The 17,485-nt window shown below is 42.1% G+C and overlaps 1 protein-coding gene across 1 annotated transcript in view; it reads right to left on the reverse strand.

The window, feature by feature from the left end:
* The window catches only part of adcy3a (adenylate cyclase 3a), a 39,771-nt gene that overhangs the window by 10,826 nt on the left and 11,460 nt on the right, over window positions 1-17,485 (reverse strand). Inside the window, exons 4-13 of the mRNA XM_037075208.1 lie at window positions 15,250-15,380; window positions 11,157-11,268; window positions 9,596-9,723; window positions 9,102-9,260; window positions 8,609-8,774; window positions 8,228-8,347; window positions 6,498-6,640; window positions 5,868-6,029; window positions 5,460-5,547; window positions 159-275 (exon numbers count right to left, since the gene is read on the reverse strand). Coding sequence (XP_036931103.1) covers window positions 159-275; window positions 5,460-5,547; window positions 5,868-6,029; window positions 6,498-6,640; window positions 8,228-8,347; window positions 8,609-8,774; window positions 9,102-9,260; window positions 9,596-9,723; window positions 11,157-11,268; window positions 15,250-15,380 — 1,326 coding nt within the window. The remainder of the gene's footprint in view (window positions 1-158; window positions 276-5,459; window positions 5,548-5,867; window positions 6,030-6,497; window positions 6,641-8,227; window positions 8,348-8,608; window positions 8,775-9,101; window positions 9,261-9,595; window positions 9,724-11,156; window positions 11,269-15,249; window positions 15,381-17,485) is intronic.

Below are 17,485 nucleotides of genomic sequence, written 5' to 3' on the forward strand. Positions count from 1 at the left end.
TGTTTTTTCTGTGGTATACAGGTCATCCACAGCATACTGACAACTGGCCACACTTGGTTGGTTTCATATTTCACGCAAAATTAACTTACAAAATAAATACAAATCCACACACTGGTTTGGCCTTCTGCGGTTGTAGGAAACATTAGCGAAAATCTCACCATATCCATGATGTTGGCCATGGTGAGGATGAAGATAGCTGCCATGGCCCAGGTGTTACGGGCCCAGCGGGTGTGGTCAATCCAAGTGGAAAAAGACACCAGCTTCTTGGGAAAGACCTGACACAAACACAGTTTCAAGGCTTTCACTTTCCTGCTCCTCCTGGGGGATCCTGAAGTGTGACATTTGCTTTGGTGACATGACTGCATGCATATAAACATTTAATATGACTGAAAGCGGTCTCTCTAGTGTGAAAGTGTATCGTGTACCAGCCTATGTCAGCCCATCGTACTCTCAATAATGCGCTCTTTAAATATAAGGAAAAATACTTAAGAATTGATTTCAGATCAGTGCCACAGTCACATTCTGCTGCCTAAAGATAACAATGAGTCATCAATGTGTCTGACCCCAGCCCCCAGGAGGAGCACCAGGCTTCTGTAGTGGCCAAACTGTGTAATTATGTCATCAAAAAAGCTTCAGCCATAAACTGACACCGTGAAAGATGCATCTGTAAAGCAGTGGATACATGTTTTGGGGCGTAACAAAAACTACTGAACAGGTTTCCCTGAAATCTGGATGGAGGATGGGTCTCAGCCTACAGCAGACCAGACAGAGGGATGATACCAACATTTATTTTCACTTTCTTCAACATTTTGAGATTTTATGATATGGATAATGCATGGACCTGATGAAAATCAGTTACATTTAGGTGGCTGGTATCTATGAGTAGCATCATCATTGAGATCAAGGCCCCACAGAGAGCGCCAGGTCTTGAAGCCAGTGTTTGTCATGGCTGAGCCGTGTAATTACATCTTCATGTGATGCACTGGACACTTTTCCCAAAAGCTAACATTGGCAAAGACGCATCTGTAAAACTGTAATAAAAGCCTCACAACCCGGCGAAATGACTTGTTTTTACTGTCATAATTTGGGCAATTCTGTCCAATAAATGTGAAGAGTCTAGAAGAGCCACCCGGTTACATTTTATCCCCATCCAAGTCAGCTTGGTGCAAAACCAGCAGGCTTGTAACCACGGTAACAGAGGATGCCAGATAACCTAGACGGCCCATTCAAAATGACAACAACAACATAAGTGCTGATTGTTCTATTTCTGACCAATACAACTTAATTTACAATGCTGAGTGCCTCATGCAGATCACTGTAGATTTCCCAAGTAACAAACAATATTCCTCACATCGTGGTAGCCGGAGTTACCAGGTACTCATTCATGTAATCATCATCACCATGCTGCCTTTCTGAGGCACAGGTAACATTATTTCTCTAAACAAAGTCAACCACTTCAATTGAACTTGAGCAGAAACTAACGTTATAACTGCTTGGTCACTTGAAAGACACTTTTTTTTAAAGTAGCCAGAAAGACGGTACTAAACACTGGAGTTATCATAAAAGCTAACAAGCTGGATTTAGCAGCAAGCTACGTAGCTCATCTGCAACATCGTATGGTGATATGAGCTGTTGCTAGTATTACTGTAACTGCCGCCACTGTAGCCTCGTGGTTAAAACATAGAGTGAGACATATCAAACAGGAGTCCTTACTTATCAAGCACAAAAGCAGCAAACTGCCTTGCTCTTGAGTCCTTACAAATCCTGCAGCTCCCTCCACCTCTGAAATGACGCTCTGATATTTACCCTAGTTTTCTCTCTGGCACGGTCCAATTCTTTCTTTTTACACTGCTTTTCTTCGTCATTCATCTTTTTTCTTCTCTTTGACGCGGGCAATGGTGGGGCATTTTTCTGCTCTGTTGTTGTCTCTTCTCTGCCATTGTTTACAGTTTGGGCTTGAAATATCTGACCAGGTGAGAGCAGGCACTGCACCTGAGCGGAGGAGGGGCACTGCCCAGCACACACTGTGTGAGGGAGGGGGACTGCCAACAGCTTATGCACGAGAGTGACTGACACCTCTCAGACACTCTACTTGGCTCTCATTGGTTGTGTTGACCCGGGAGCGGTAGATTCTTGCAAATCAAATTACAGCCACTGGGTGGAGCCAGAGACAGTGGATTTTTACACAGCTGACCTGTATCTTATTCTACCGTCAGATCATAATGACAATTTTAGCAAAAATAACATAAAAAAGTTATAGACTACAGCTTTAAAGTCTGATTCTGTGGGAAACACTACACTCCATCTCAAGTCTAGCTGTGACCCCCACCCACATCTCTCTATAAAAGCAAGGAATCTCTGTCTGTCTGTCTGTCAACGTCACATTTGTTTGGACTACAATGACACCGTTAATAAATTATTTCATAAATGCTTTATGAATTCCGCTAGCATTGTCAAACATAGCCACCATAATCACGTGCGCACCAGAGCCAATCACTGCACTCACCCAAACAACATACCTTAAGAAACAGGCAGATTTATACCTGCAATGGTGCGAGCTGGACCGGGATTTTGCCGGCGGTTCGGTCCCGTTCTGTGCATCTAAACTGACTGTTGCGGATATAATGAGACTAAACGAGTCCGGACCGAGTCTGTTCCGGTCTGAGGAGATCCAGATACGCGAGGACAACAAAGTGGAATCGGAAACATGGATGTTCGTGTGTGTAGCTAGCTGCTAGCCCAACCCCACACCCCACCTACTAAGTATACGGATGCGTCGGCATGTCCAAAACCAGACTTACGGTAAATAATGTCTGCCACGCTTTTTCGCAAACATTGCCTTCATGTTTGCTTTGTGTCTGGTGGAGGAAGAAACAGTAAAAAAGGGCTTTTGTCACGAAAGTGTCCGCAAGCAGCAACTTTGGTTGCTGAGGATCAGGGGAAGTTGTGGGAGGGACGCCGGCGGTGATACAGACAGACACATATAGCATGTTTGGAGTGTATAGTTAGTATGTTATATAGTGTTTAGTGTGTAATGTAGTCGTTTTTTTGTGCTGTGAGTCAAAAGAGTGAGGAGACTGCTGAATGTGGAACAGGCAGGAATGAGCTGAGGAGCCCTGAGCCTGAGGCATTGCCTGCATTAAAATGTAAATAGTTACATATAACTTCATAAACTTATGCACAAATTTAGCAAACGACAATTTATATTTGCATTGTAACTAATACAATTGGTTCATTAAACATATTTGTGGTTTTCACAGTAAAAAATCTAACTTTTTCCTGCTCTGATTTTTTGTTACTTTGTGATTTTAGGTCCATAGTGTTAATACAGTATGTCAAAATGAAAAAATAACTGTACAGTCGCACATGTGAGGTTGTGCTGAAAATAATGACACCAAACAAGGCAAGGTCAATAGTTTTTTACAGTGAAATATAATGGTAAAATCAAAAGTAGTCAAAAACAGCCAATTATATCCCTGATGTCCCACCTTCAAACACAGCCTCATTTAGCCATCTATGAAAAAACTACTTAACGTCCCACTTTTCTATAGGAATACATGCTTCCTATGGGCAGTGCACTAGTATTTGTGAATGCACCATCTGTTCATTGTGGAGCAATACAAAAATAGTTTCAGGTGCTGGTGCATGTCAAACCCATAGGCTTCTTTGCAGCAGACATTTTGACTTGACTTCACAGGCTAAGCACAGGGGGCACTAGCACCAGGAATGATGGCTCAATTTCATTTAAGTGTCTCAGCAGCTTTACACCATACCAGAGTGACACCTCCATGGAATGCAGTCATTATTAATGTTGTAAGTTAACACTGTCATGTTAAAATGTCACTTTTGCTGATGACCTTGTACAGTGAGGATGATCACATTTATACACACGTGCCTCTCTTAATGGACTGTGTTCAGTGAAATTGTCCTGCAGGCTTATTGCACTGTGATAGTTGATGTGATATTGATAAGTACTAAAGAGCCCTGAGCATTTTTTACAGCGACTGTGCATTTTTCAGTCCATGTGATTGACTGGCTCACTGTGCGTGTGCTGCTGACTGACCTCATCTGAGTGCATCCTGTGACAGTGGCACTCAATACTGGCCGACTGCTGCTTATCAATACATCTACATTTCCATGATGAGGTGGAATCAAAAGTACTGCTCCATGCCATGCATGCACACACACACACACACACACACACACACACACTCAAATCTTATCAAATCTATGCTATTCTTAATGCAATTAATTATCAACAGCACATACACAAGGGGTGTTACTCTACGTGTCTTTGCCGTGAACCAGTACAGGAAGTTTGCTTCAGTATGTATGTATATTTAACTTCCTCTGCCTATGTGACCCAAACCCCATAGACCCACTCCCAGTGACCACACTCACTTTTTCAAAGGTTTTGAGGCTTGTTGTCAGTAAGTCTGTGCTGGTTTTTTGTGCTATCTCACGGTCAAATCATCAATGCATGAGGGCTTTCTCGCACATGTTCCGAACCTTTTCAGTAAGAGTGTTTTTGTGCAGACTTTGCTTGAAGCAATTACATACAGTCCATAGCAGTGTACATTAAATGCCGGGTTACCATGGGTTACCAGTGAACCCCAAAATGTTTTAATACACAATGATAATCCATAGAATATCAGATTCATTTAATCATCTATATGCAATGTGTTTTATTCATGTTCACCAAATAAATCACTCTACTTAAATCACAAAATTACAACAAATAATTTTCTATTTGTGTGTGGTTGTTCTACTGTGTATTTTTTATTATTACATACTCTGAAATTGTAAAATAAAAAGTCTCAGACCTACAAGGTAAAGTGAAATGTCACAAAATGCTTTCCCATTATTATCTGTACAATGTCTGCCAGACTGTCAAATATCCTATCTATGTCTAATACTTGCATGTGCAAAAAATAAATCAAAATAAACATTTAATTCACCACTGTGTCACCAGAATGTGCCAATTAGCAGAACGAGTGAAAAACAGACTGGAAGTGCAACCCTGTCCCCTCCGGCAGCCTCACTGCAGATTCAGAAGGTGCCAAAGCAATAAATACGGCTATAGGAGTGTTTATCACTGACAAACTCAGTCATACAGGAAACAAGTTAAAATGGACCCTATTGACTTTCGATGATAATGGACAGATCAAGGAATGTTTTCCCCCTTTCTTTAACATTGAGAAATAGGACATCTGACATGTTTCCACAATTTTCCACATTTTCACTTCTCGGGGAATAGTGCATGGATTTGATGAAATAATCAGTGGTATTTAGGGCACTGGTGTCTATAAATGAGCAAAGGACAACAATAATGTAATGCGATTGTGTTTTTGGGCTATACAAATAAAACTGATCTGAAGGTGCTGATACATGGTACCTGGTCCAGCCAGGTAGTGAAAAGAAAATATGACATCAAATGTAAAAGGAGTGTTGTTACTCACTCTGGGGAAGATGGCAGCCAGAGAGCAGATTGTCAGGATGAGCAGCAGGACTTCTCCCACTGCAAATGTGATGTAGTTTGCAATCAGCCTGCTCCACAACATGTGAACACACAGAAAAATATTGAGAGAAAAACACAGCACTGGGAGCAGTCAACAAGTCAACAGCTGCATATAGAAAAAAGATACTGTACAGAATAATATTACAGCGGGTTGGCCTGTGCTGCAAGCCACTGTAATATGGAGAAAGGCATACTACAACTGTGTTAATTAAAGAAGTGATGAGCGTGGAGGATTCAGAGTAAATAATGTTATGAACTTATTTTTGGGGTCTCACCCAGAAAACAATTCAAACCACATTTTTGCCAAATTGTGAAGAAGAAGTGTGAGGAGGCGACTGTACGTGCTGACCAGGGGTCTATGAGCGCCTCCATCGCTGCAGTGAAGAGCAGGACCACACAGGAGCAGCAAAAGGCTGCTCCGCTCTGTTTCTCCTTCTCCACCGAGTAACGAGTCTCCAGGTCTGGGTCCACAAACCTCAGGGAGAGCCTGTTGGTGTGTTTCCCCTTCAGACTGATGGCAAAAGAGAATGTCAGCACATGTATAAAATATTAAATACAAAGGTATCACATTATTTAGAGTTGACCCAATATTCTAAAAGGTTTTTTCAGCAACAAGACACAAGAGCAGACTGTGATTTGCCATAATAAATATCATTTTGGTTTGGTACTGTTTTCAACACAGGCACTGACAAATTTCCATAACACTCAGGTCTCTTAATTTTTGGTTCAATACAGGAGGCTGCTCGACCAGCAGACGCAAAAGTAAAGTTTGCAGAATTTATAACAGTAGCAGGTGATTCATGTAAGGAAAATGTGATCCAAAATTTAACTTGAATTAAAGACAGAGGAGAAAGACTTCCTCAGGAAACAATACGGTGTGTGAGATTCAACTTAACAACGAGAGAGCGTTATCCTTAAGGTACTCTGCATCCAGAAGCAGCGGTGCTTTATGGCTCAAAGAGTGTGGGTGTTCACTCACGCTTGGACTGTCTCTCTCTCCAGCAGAGCCTCATTGAGCAGTTTGTTGAGCTCCTGCTCGTTCTCCTGAGCATCGATCACCCTTTCAGCCAGGTCCCGCAGCCGCAGCCTTCTGCGAGGGTTAGGAAACGATGGATTCACCACCTGAAAGAAAGAAATTAAAAAACTGGACACCCACATCTTCCATTTCTATATGTGATATTTACTATACCAATGGCAGGGTAGCAATTCTGTCAGCTGGCCTATCCATGTAGCACTTGCTTCACACCCTGCTTACCCTGCTTGACAATGTTCATCATCTCAGTGTCAAGCCCAAATTTTCCTTGTAGCCGCTGTTCAAATTCAAATGTAGAAATGAACTTAAGTGAACAGAAAATAATATCATAGTCTAATATAATCTAACTGGCAGTGGATAACTTTCTTTGCTTCTGCAGTAAATACTGATGTCACAGTGTAATGACTGCAGACAAATGACACCATCTGGCCATAGTTTGGTTCTTTATAAACCTTGCTTTCACTTTACTATTTGGTTTGCCATCAAGACAGATCTTTGGTTGAATTACATCACAAAGGAAACATGTCGGCCACTCCACAATCGAGGCGGGAAGAGTCATTGTTTGCCCTGGTCACTATCCTCCGGTAACGGTGGCACAACTGGAATAACTGTGGAAACTCTACACGGCAAAAGGAAAAACGAACAGCTGATGGAGGAGGCAAAGAAGGTGAAGAAGGAGAGTGATAGAGACCGATGTAAAGCAAGAGTGAACGGACGGACATTCACCGGATGGGGAAAGCTCTGTTGCTAACCCCCTGTTGACATGTGTTTCCTCTTAGCACTGGAACTTGAGATGGTTCAAAACTCTGTCTACTTATTAATATGGTTAATGGACTCATATTTCTATAGCACTTTTCCAGTCTACTGCCAACAATTTGAGGCTCAGTATCTTGCTCAAAGACACCTCGACATGCAGTTAGGAGGAGCCGGGATTTGAACCACAACCTTCCGATTACTAGACGACCCGCTCTACCTCCTGAGCTACAGCCGCCCCAATAAGCTAAAAAAATACGCCTCTGCTTTATGACAGCACCAATATCAGGGTATCATGGTCAAACTGGGATTCTTGCTTCAATTCTTTTCACAGCCAGACTGATGCTGACTTTGTGACAGCGGTGACAGATTTATTGGCGGTTCAGATTTTAAGCTCTTCTACTAGTTTGACTTTACGTACCTTGAGAGACCAGATAGTGGCATGCAGATATTGTGTGTCCTACATGGGGGTGGAACCTTAATGATGTAGCAACTACTGATGGGTGGCGTTAGTTGGTGAGCTATTGTAGCTATATGAGAACATGCTTGCACTGACCAAGACAGTTTGCAACTGGTCAGCTGCACACATTCATGCATCAAGTTCACCAAAGTAAAACTCTATGATAAAGCCCCTTGAAGATTTACTTCATCCTCGCAAGTGAATGGGGACAAAGATGGGTGCATGCATGGAGGTCGAGGTTTCATGATGCGATGTGACTCCTGATGCAGATGCAGAAGTGATAAGTGTGTGTGGGAAGTTGTTTTTTTTTCCTTGGAATGTAATCAGAATAATTACAATGAAAATAACTGTTTTTTTTTTATTATGAGCTGTAAAAAAGACCCTGCTCTCTTTTGGGGGTCACCAGTGTCACTCTTACATTCATTCATTACATTCTACTCTGAGGTAATGATTTCTATGTTACCCTCGTGTCCAGCTCTTCTGGTTCCTCCGGTGTGGTGCAGGCTGTATTTACACTGCCATTACATTCTGTGGTGTTGATCAACAGCGGGGAGTTTCCATTGGAAGAGGTTACAGACAGCTTCTGATGTGAAACAAGCAAAGCACTGAGTGGTTACCAACAACATTTGACAGACTGAACAAATACATGTATTTTAAATGCTCAACATGAATTTTCTTCCTTAGAAAGAGATTCAAATTTAGTTTTGAATAATTCGAGGAATTCAAATGTGACTTTACATGTTACAGGTCATTGCTTTACTGCACATCAGCTGGCTAAACATGAGACCAGCATTTGAATATCCAAATATTTGCTCTGTGTGTGTGTACGGCAGGTTTGACTCACTACACCATTGATGCCATTCTTTCCCAGAGGTCCTTTAGGGACAACCACCAGGTAGGTCTCAATGCCCCTCTCCCTCAGGTAGTCACAGCGGTCACCTCCGTTCCCTGGCTCCACATCAAACTCGCCATGAAGACACTCCAAGGTGCTCTGTGAGATGTGGACGCGACTGGTCCACACAGACAGAGAGGTCAGAGATCAGACAGGTCACGGTCACTTCTAGGGACATATTTCAGTCTAAAAACAGACAAAAACCATCTTCAATTGGGAAAATGCTGATTTGTAGGTCAGTGGTCAAGGTTTGGTGTAAGGGTTAGGGAAGCAGTGGTTAGGGTGAGTCCTCAAAAGTGGCGTGAATTAACGTGTGTGTGTGTATGTGTGTCATATGTGCCTTCTTGGAGTTGCTATATTTTTAGACTGTTTTTGATATTATGGCGTTGCTTGTTGTTTGATGTCCAAAGGGAGGTGATGCATGGAAATAGCTGCCTGTTCTTACCCTGGTATTCCTCCAGCCTCCATTTTGTTGGCCACCGTGACGTCTGTGGACCAGACGTCATACTGCCAGCGCTTCTGACCCAGCACTCCCCCCAGGACTGTGCCACTGTGCACTCCAACCCGCATGTCCACATCTGTCTGCGTTTTCTCTCGGACGTACCTGTAGCGAGTTTATAAAGCGACCACAATAATACAATACACTGTCTCTAACACATCGCAAAGCTGAAGTCAATTCATTCATGCGCCCTCGTCTGGAGTCTGAACAAAAATTTTGCATCAGAATCGATTTGAGCTTAATGACTTCTCTTTGCCAACCATTGTTCAATACACTTTATTTCACAGCTGGAAGTCAGTAACAGTCCATCAGAATGATCAATTCCACACTGTGCTCCAAGTGACTGATCAACTGCATCACATGAAATGAAGCGGACACTGACTGATCTTTATCTCAGGCCTGCTCTGTCCACCTTCAGATGCCCTAATCCCTGTACTCACGAGATGGCCTCCACCATGGCCAAGCCCATCATGATGGAGCAGGCAGCGTGGTCCCCCCTGTAGTCCGGTAGCCCGCAGATACAGTAGTAGCAGTCTCCCAGGATCTTGATCCTCAGCTGGTGATATTTCTGACAGGTGGATAAGATTCAGAGTCAGAAACATGGAGCAAAGAGAAGACTGGGATATCTATGCTCTTATCCAACTGTATATGAAGGGATGGGAGACTTGTCAAAAGATTTGTAAATGGTTTTAGTAATGCTCAGATCCAGTCTGCTGGATTGTGATTTCAGTTGCTGGTCAGCTACTGCTGTAATCTGACGCTGATGAGTTAAGATACTGCTGCTACTCATAACTTCCTCCATTTCGGGCTCCTAGACAGCATTCAGACAGAAAAGGTTTACATGGGAGGTTGCTTCAGCACTACTGAGATATGAAATACGTACCAGGATGTCAAGATTGAGTAAAAGATCTTTGAAGTTTAAGACTACTCAGATGCCAAAACAGCACACAGTGGTTTATAATACTCACAGGCAGGATTCTACAACTGTGGGAGCAATTATTTTATCTGTCTTTACAATGATCGCGATGTAATCAATAGAAACACAAAGTGATTTACCACGAATGTTCGCTTGCATTTATGAAGGGGTCAAAATGTCAGAGATAAGTAGTCAAATGTCCTTTAGATGTTTTTCCCGAGTGCTTCCTCTTTTTTATGCGACCACTCCAACACTTGAAGTTGACAATCTCTCAACTTTTCAGAAAGGCTCTGGTTAGGTGATAATATTCACTGTATTTTGCCTCCTATGGATCATGTCATCACCCACAGCCTGATGTCCCAATGTCAAATACAAAACAAATGGACAGTAAACAGCAAAGGGACAGTGTGGATCACACAGCGGTGGTTGTTAAGATGTTGTTGTCATAGAAACGCACGTGCAGCGCTTTTTCTGTCAGCGCTCCTGAATGCACAGTCGGTGCTTTATCACCTCAAAAAACACTATTGTATATCCATTTGGGATGCTTTTGTTACTCTTTCTTGTTGTGCTGAACTCATACTGAACCGTGACATCATTGTACCGCTACACCCTACAGGATTTTGTGATTAAAATCATCAGCAATGGGCTACTACACACAGCGTTATCACTTTTTATGTAGCTGACTACATGATTTCACTTTAAATCAATTAAGACAGATATACATACTTTCTACGTTCTAATAAACATTCTAAATAAATAGCAATTTTCTGTGATCCTGATCAACATCATGAAAATTCATACGTGTACACCCTAGGTCAAGTTTCCATCCACTCATAATTTTGGTCACATTTTCAAAAGACCAAAAATAAATTTATCATTGAACCAAACTTCATGAATGTTTTGGTGATATAAGAGTTTGTGTTCCACTCATTAATCACAGAAACATGAGAGCTGTGGAAATCACTGTAATTAAAGACTGCCATGATGTACATGTTCTTTATGAGTAGGTATGAACTTTTGAATGTATATTACAGCAACATTTAACTGTCATGAAGCCAGTGTTGTTTGGTAACTGTGAAACTCACTGCGGCCAGCTTGTCAAAGCGGGCGAAGAGCTCGTTGAGCAGTTTCACCAGCTCTTGAGCGCTGCAGGACGACGACAGCTGGGTGAAGCCCACGATGTCTGCAAACAAAATACTGCACAACAAGATAGAGAAGACAGCGCATTAGTGCTGACATCACAGTGCTACAGTCACATAAAGATTTTTTCAACATGTTACACTGAGATAAATCTGGGGTTAGGACAGTTACAGTAGAATTTATGATCCTATTAGCCTATAACTTTCTTTTTCTTGCTGAATTTACGTGAAGCCTGGATGACTTAGGATTTGCCTTTATGCAGAGTTGAAGATTATCCTCAGCAGGTCTGTGAGGGAGTCTGGTGATATTGTGGGTACTAGTTCAGTGGTTAGTTGAAACAGCGTGTACAGAAACATCTGCTGCTGACGCAGACAGGGTAAGAGAGCAGAAACACATTTGTCGACGGGGACAATGCTCATTGCCACAAATACCACAAGTCTTCTGACTGTGCAGGTGGAAACACGAGAGCTCTTTCCCAAGACCTTGGCCTCCGTTACCGACAGGTGGAGAAATGCACTGACTGTGTGTTAGCGAGTTAGCTACACAAAAATAACCATTAGTATGTTGTTTGTTCAGCTATAAATATGGTGTGTTCATGCATTCACAGTTCCAGTTTCAGACCGTCCTCTGCATGGAGGATATTTTTCACTTTTGTGTGTCAGTGTGGTCAGATTATTATTTTACCACACACCTGGGGATAAAAGGTCCAAAAATTAATTCTGGGGGGAAAAAAAAGGTAAATTGAAAAAGAAAATGTCAAGGTACCTCTTCAAATGTCCTATGTTATGATGATCTGTAAATGTAGGCTGAGGTGAGTTATTAGTTATTGAGTTATTATTTGACATTTTCATATCCAAGAATTCACATCATAAACTCTACCACCGAGTACCCAGTAATGAACACAGATCAGTCATATACCCGGTTATGAGAAAGTCTTGTGTTGGAGACGTCTTATAACATTGTCAACTGATGTAACTCCTCAAGAGTGTATCAACATTTCTCATTTTATACTGAGGAAATACGGTGATTATGATTAGTGCCTGTTGTTTTTATCATCAACAAATACATTTCTGTTTGCTTAAAGGAGCGCTGTGTAGTTCTGGAGAAGATATTCAAGCTCAGAATTTTAATACTTACAATATCAATGAAGTAATAATACGAGCTTTGTCCATAAGTGAAGAAACCAGTCATAACGCTACAACCATTTCATTGTATATTGTAAATATTTCAGTTTGTATACCTGACTATTTTGTCTGGAATTAACTAGACACTGCATTTGTTTTGGAAGTACGTGAAAGAAAGACACAACATATTTTTAATACTGTTCATCTTTGTGTAAGAGCTGTTAGCATGCTGCAAAGTGATGAGGTCATGCATCTACTGTATGTGTTGCTATGAACGAACTATGAACTGTCACATCTCTCTATAAAAGCAAGGAACCTGTGTGTTTGTGTGTGTGTGTGTGTGTGTGTGTGTGTGTTTGTGTACGTGTCTGTTCCTCAAATATCTCTGCGGATCAGGATCAGATTGACCTGAGAGTTTCAACATGGCTGCTGCTTGGTTCAAGGGTGTGCGATGTCAGATTTGTTTGGACTTCAATGATACCGTTAATAAATTACTTCATAAATGCTTTACAGATTCCGCGAGCGTTGTCCACCGGAGCCACCATAATCACGTGCGCACCAGAGCCAATCACTGCAGAGCTCACCCAAACAACATACCTTAAGAAACAAGCAGATTTATACCTGCAGCAGCGCGAGCTGGACCGGGATTTTGCCGGCAGTTCGGTCCCGTTCTGTTCTGTGCATCTGAACTGACTGTTGTGGATTAATGAGACTAAACAAGTCCGGACTGAGTCTGTTCAGGTCTGAGGAGATCTGGAGACGCGAGGACAACACAGTGGAATCGGAATCTGTGGATGTTCATGTGTAGCTAGCTGCTAGCCCACCCCCACATGGCCCACCTCCCGAGTCAATGGACGCACTGGCACGTCCAAAACCGGACTTAGGGTAAATAATGTCCGCCACGCCTTTTTGTGAACATTGCCGTCACGTTTGCTTTGTGCCTGGAGCAGGAAGAAACAATAAAAATGGGCTTTTGTCACAAAAGTGTCCAAGCAGCAAGTTTGGTTGTTGAGGAACGGGAAGTTGTGGGAGGGACGGAGGCAGATGAATGACCGGCAACGGCGGTCGGTGTAGAGACAGCGATAGAGACAGCGATATTGAGAGTTGAGAGATTTGTGACATTTAGGATGTTTGGAGTGTGTAGTTAGTGTGTTGTGTAGTGTTTAGTGTAGTGTGTTCAGTGTGTAGAGTAGTAGTAGTAGGTTTTTTGTTTAATGAGTCAAAACAATGAGGAGATGCTGAATGTGGAGCAGGCAGTGCAGCTTTTCATTCAGCTGGAAGGAGCTCAGGCAGACCTGAGCATTGCCTGCATTTAAATGTAAATAGTTACAAATAACATTGTAAATTCTTTAAATGTATGCACATATTTAGCAAACAACAATTTATATTTGCATTATAAGTAATAAAAATGGCTTGTTAAAGATATTTGTGGTTTTCACAGTAAAAAAATGTAACTTTTTCTACTCTGATTTTATGTTTTTTTCGTGATTTTAGGTCCATTGTATTAATACAGTATGTCAAAATAAAAAAATTAAATAACTGTACAGTCACACATGTGAGGCTGTGCTGAAAATAATGATACCAAGTAAATAGTTTTTAAGGTGAAATATAACGGTAAAATCAAAAATAGTCAAAAACGGCCAATCATACCCTGGAATATCGGATTTCACAACAAACCTAAATATCCCTGATGTCCCACCTTCAAACATAGCCTCATTTGGCCTCCATGAAAAAGCTACTTAACCTCCCACTTTTCTCTAGGAATACATATTTTCTACAGGCACTGCACTAGTGATGATAATCAAACAAAGTAAGCTTTGTTTTCATAATGTTACCATTCATACACCTTGGCTTCATGTAATCCTACAGCTAGTACATTGCGTTGCTAAAGCTGAAGTCATCAGCATTTACATGTAATGTTATGCCTTCAAAATAATAAACCAACAGCAAGATACAGTAAGATACAGTTTTTTCCCTCAGGCTGCAAGACTCCTCAATTCATCTTCAGTTTCCAAACATAAAAAATCATTTTAATTTTCGATATATATCCAGTCTTCTTACTGACGGCCTTGTTTGTGAGGTCATATGGAATCTGCAACTTTGCTGCAGAGTGTCTGAAACTTTCGCAAGGATCCATGTAGACAACTATGTTGACAAGCCCCTTCCTTCATACACAATTAAAAAAAACACCATTTGTGCTTGTGATAACTATTTCATAAGCTCTTCTTAATTGTAAAAGATGTAGGCCACCTCAAATTTAGCTTAGTATTTCATCAGCACCATTTCATCACCATATCACCACCCACAGAACGCAGAGGAGGGGGCTGAACTGTACAAACACTTGTTGAACTGTGTCAGTTGAAATGATTCAGGAAAATCTGGCTCATCTCTCCTCAATATTAGCCGTCAACATACTAATCTGTCCGGATCACTATGGCATGTCTGAAGCAGTCAGTGCGATCGCTGTCGGCAAGTAAATACTGCAGGGAACACTTGTGTGTTGTTCTGCATGATGGATGCATGGACTGTCCTCACTCTGCTGGAGGACAATGTGAATGATGTTCTTTTTCAACACATCCACCTCATCAACATGCACCTCTTTGTTTTCTTCTTGGTTGTGGTCATGATTCACTGTAAAGCACCACTGATCAGCAGGGTTCATTTCTATGCATACATGAGCTGCTATATATTGACCATTTATGGTCTAATGTGAGTGTGGAGAAGGTGCAATATAAGGCTGAAAAACGTGCACGTGCATGCATTAAATCATTTTCTGCTGCACGCCATTTTCACCATTTTGTGTACATACACATTTCATTTAGATCCCGTACTGTTGTATAAATGAGACCTCTGGCGTTGAAACAGGTCAGAAAGACATACAGAATGTCATAAGCCAACAGAGGTACCATGTTACCTGACGTTTTCATGTCTGTACATGTACATGGTGTTGAACTGCTGCATCTCCTTCTGACTGGGCTCCTTCTTCATGTCCTGAAGCATTTCGTCAGCTATGTGCTTTGGAAGGATGGAGAGCAGCAGGCGTTCCTGTGGGGGACGAAGACAGACACATAGAGGACATCACAGCTCCCGACAATACACACACCACAGTTTTATTACAAATCTGACCTGCCCTGTCAGCATCGCTGACATCCCCAGATTGACAGGGTCCCCAAAGATTGACACTAAAGCGAAATTCAGAGATGTAATGGCTATTCCTTCTTTTTAGGTTACTAGAGCCAAACCAGGCAACATATCAACTGATCGTGCTGTTGCACTGATGAGGCGCACAACTGAAAGATTCACAACAGTTTCAACCTTTTGGTACAGTCAGGGTTTGAAAAAGGATAGAAAGGGGATATCATGCCAATGCACAGGATTACCAAGAGTTGAAGGTTATTTAAGATATTAAACTCTCGCGTTTTTCAAATGCTCATGGCGTCATGGTTCTGCTCTCTGGCTGGAGTCATGAAATATGTTGGTGGCAAGAAACTGTGTGCATGTGTTGTATAATGCAGAGAAGTAGTATAACCTGTGTAAAGAATAAAATGCGGGCTTCTCCCCATACATTTTGATCATGTCGAGCCTGGTCATGTTAGCCAGAAGTAGCTGCCCAGGATTGCTGCCAAGATGGCTGCTGTGTGGCGCGACTTGCCTAAAAGGACCTTGCTGTCCCAGACTTAAAGAGAAGTACTAGGAGCCCTATTGGCACAAAATTGTTTTCCTCTGGTGTACAGTCAGCAATTCATATTCGACCCTGTTACACATGGTGTAAAATGGGATGACATCTGGAAATGATGCCGCTCACGGGTCATGTTTCTCTATCTTTTTCACACCCACACATTAGGCACAGACTAGTTCTATGTGGAGTCAAATATATAAAGAGATGAATATAAGCTTTCTTCAACCTGATGAAGGTGCATATGGTGTACACAGCTGTCTTTGTAGAGAGTATTGTTTACAGGGAGCTGAATGGCCTCAAACTGTCGGTCGGTGTGTCTGCAGAGATCCTGCACAGCGACCCAGACCCACGCAGACAAAAACTGATGTGTCAAACTAAACACAAAGCATCTATTACACACACACACACACACACACACACACACACACACACTTGACCTGTGAATACATATTCAAAACAGGCCTTCACACATATACACACAGTGTACATGGGGGAGGGGGGCAGTGTGCCAGCTTTCAATATTCTTATCAAAACCTGACAGCGAGGCAGAGAAGCAACAAACGGCTGAGCGCGTTGGCTCTGTGATTACAGCTGACACCATCTCAGGAAGCTGGTTGCCATGGTACCCAGCAACAACCGGATACCTCTTGATTGGTTGGCGGGCCCTTGTATCCCAGAAGCCTGTGCTTCTCCATTAGTATTCTGAGAGTTTCTTCCATTCGTGGGTTTATCAGCCCTCTTGCTGTCTTTTTCCTCTCTATCACTTCTCACAACACCTTCACTCTCTTTTATATTGTCCTCCATGATTGCCCCTATCTGCTCGCCCTCCCTTCCTTTCTCACTTGTTTTCCTTATTCCCTCACCCTCTGTGGCACAAACCATCTGTTCCATAAACAGTGGTGATAGTGAATGCCCAGTGGCCACAGATGAGAGGAGAGGAGGGGAGCTAACAGCTGACACAGTGCAAGCCACATGCACACACATACACAAACACAACTGAAAGAAATATCACATAACACATTTTGCTGGCCAGGGCCTGCACAATCCAAAGAGGACAATATGTAATAGATATACAGTATACAGCATGTGCAACATCTGGCCTGTTCCATGGGTGTGAAGTGTAGTGTTACAAACACACACAGGGTTCATCAGGAGTAGCTACCTGTTTTCGGACGATGAGGAAGCGAGAAGCACCACAATCATTACAAGTTGTGTGATGAGATTAAGGACAAAATGTTTAGATGTTCATACTGTTTTACTGCGGTTGCAGATTTTCTCAGGCTCACTATAAACCCTATGACAAAAACTGATTATTTATCAAAGCAGCACCTTATAAAATCATGGCTGCTTGTTTGTTTCAGAGCCCCACCAGGACTTAGTGTTGAAGAGACCAAAGCCACCTGCCAGGAGCGCATGTAAATCAAAACTGAAGCATACACAGATGATGAGCATTGTAATTGTATGGTCATAC

Source organism: Acanthopagrus latus, chromosome 17 (assembly GCF_904848185.1).
Source record: "Acanthopagrus latus isolate v.2019 chromosome 17, fAcaLat1.1, whole genome shotgun sequence".
In the NCBI taxonomy this organism is placed as follows: domain Eukaryota; kingdom Metazoa; phylum Chordata; class Actinopteri; order Spariformes; family Sparidae; genus Acanthopagrus; species Acanthopagrus latus.